The 823-nt window shown below is 54.1% G+C and overlaps 1 protein-coding gene across 1 annotated transcript; it reads right to left on the bottom strand.

Annotated features, from left to right (window-relative positions):
• Window positions 1-6: 6 nt before the first annotated feature.
• LOC130588150 (zinc finger protein 3-like) lies at window positions 7-817 on the bottom strand (the record flags this gene model as incomplete). The annotated part of the gene is made up of 1 exon (XM_057389110.1): window positions 7-817. A coding segment is annotated over one exon (426 nt), but the record flags the coding sequence as incomplete, so codon positions are not given.
• Window positions 818-823: the final 6 nt, after the last annotated feature.

Genomic DNA, 823 nt, shown 5'->3' with positions numbered 1-823 from the left:
CCTCCAAATACCCATTCAACCCCTCTGACCGATTTTGAGGGGGCTGTAGGGTCAAGTAATTTTGGAATGTGACTGAGTCGTTTTGAGCTGGGACTGAACCTTTTGCAGTGGGATTCAGTGGTTTTGAGGCCTTTTGTCTTCTGGAGTGCAAAATGATGGAGAAAACTCTTSCATATCCTCTCAGAACCCCCAAATCCTCCCAAACATCATCTTCCCTGGTGTGTATTAGGATCCAGGAGAATGTGGGAACAGCCACCCAAGTGTCTTTTCAACATGGAAGGCACAGAATGTGGGTCACCAGGTCTCTGACCAGCGTGGCTCCCTGATGGGGGATGGAGTTGGAGCAACAGACAAAACTCTTCCTGCACTCAGGGCACTCACAGGGCTTCCCTTACCGGTGCCTCCGTTGGTGTTGGGTCAAGGTAGAGCGTTGGGTGAAACTCTTCCCACACTGGGAACACTCGTAGGGCCTCTCCCCAGTGTGGATGCGCTGGTGGTTGACAAGGTAGGAGTTTTGCTTGAAGCCCTTCCCACAATCGGGGCAGCGGAAGGGCCTCTCATCTGTGTGAATGCGCTGGTGCAGGAGGAGACTGGAGCTGCTCTGAAACCTCTTCCCACATTCAGAACACTCATAGGGCCTCTCCCCAGTGTGGATCCGCTGGTGGGAAACGAGGTTGGAGCTCACACTGAAGGTCTTCCCACATTCTCCACACTCGTAGGGCCTCTCCCCAGTGTGGATCCGCTGGTGGTAGATGAGGTGGGAGCTCTCTCTGAAGCTCTTCCCACATTCCCCACACTCGTAGGGCCTCTCCCCAGTGTGGGT

Source organism: Malurus melanocephalus, unplaced genomic scaffold (assembly GCF_030028575.1).
Source record: "Malurus melanocephalus ecotype Western Australia unplaced genomic scaffold, MMel_1.1 scaffold_3523, whole genome shotgun sequence".
Taxonomy (NCBI): Eukaryota; Metazoa; Chordata; class Aves; order Passeriformes; family Maluridae; genus Malurus; species Malurus melanocephalus.
The sequence above is the reverse complement of the archived record's forward strand: the minus strand, read 5'-3'. Positions and strand labels throughout refer to the sequence as shown.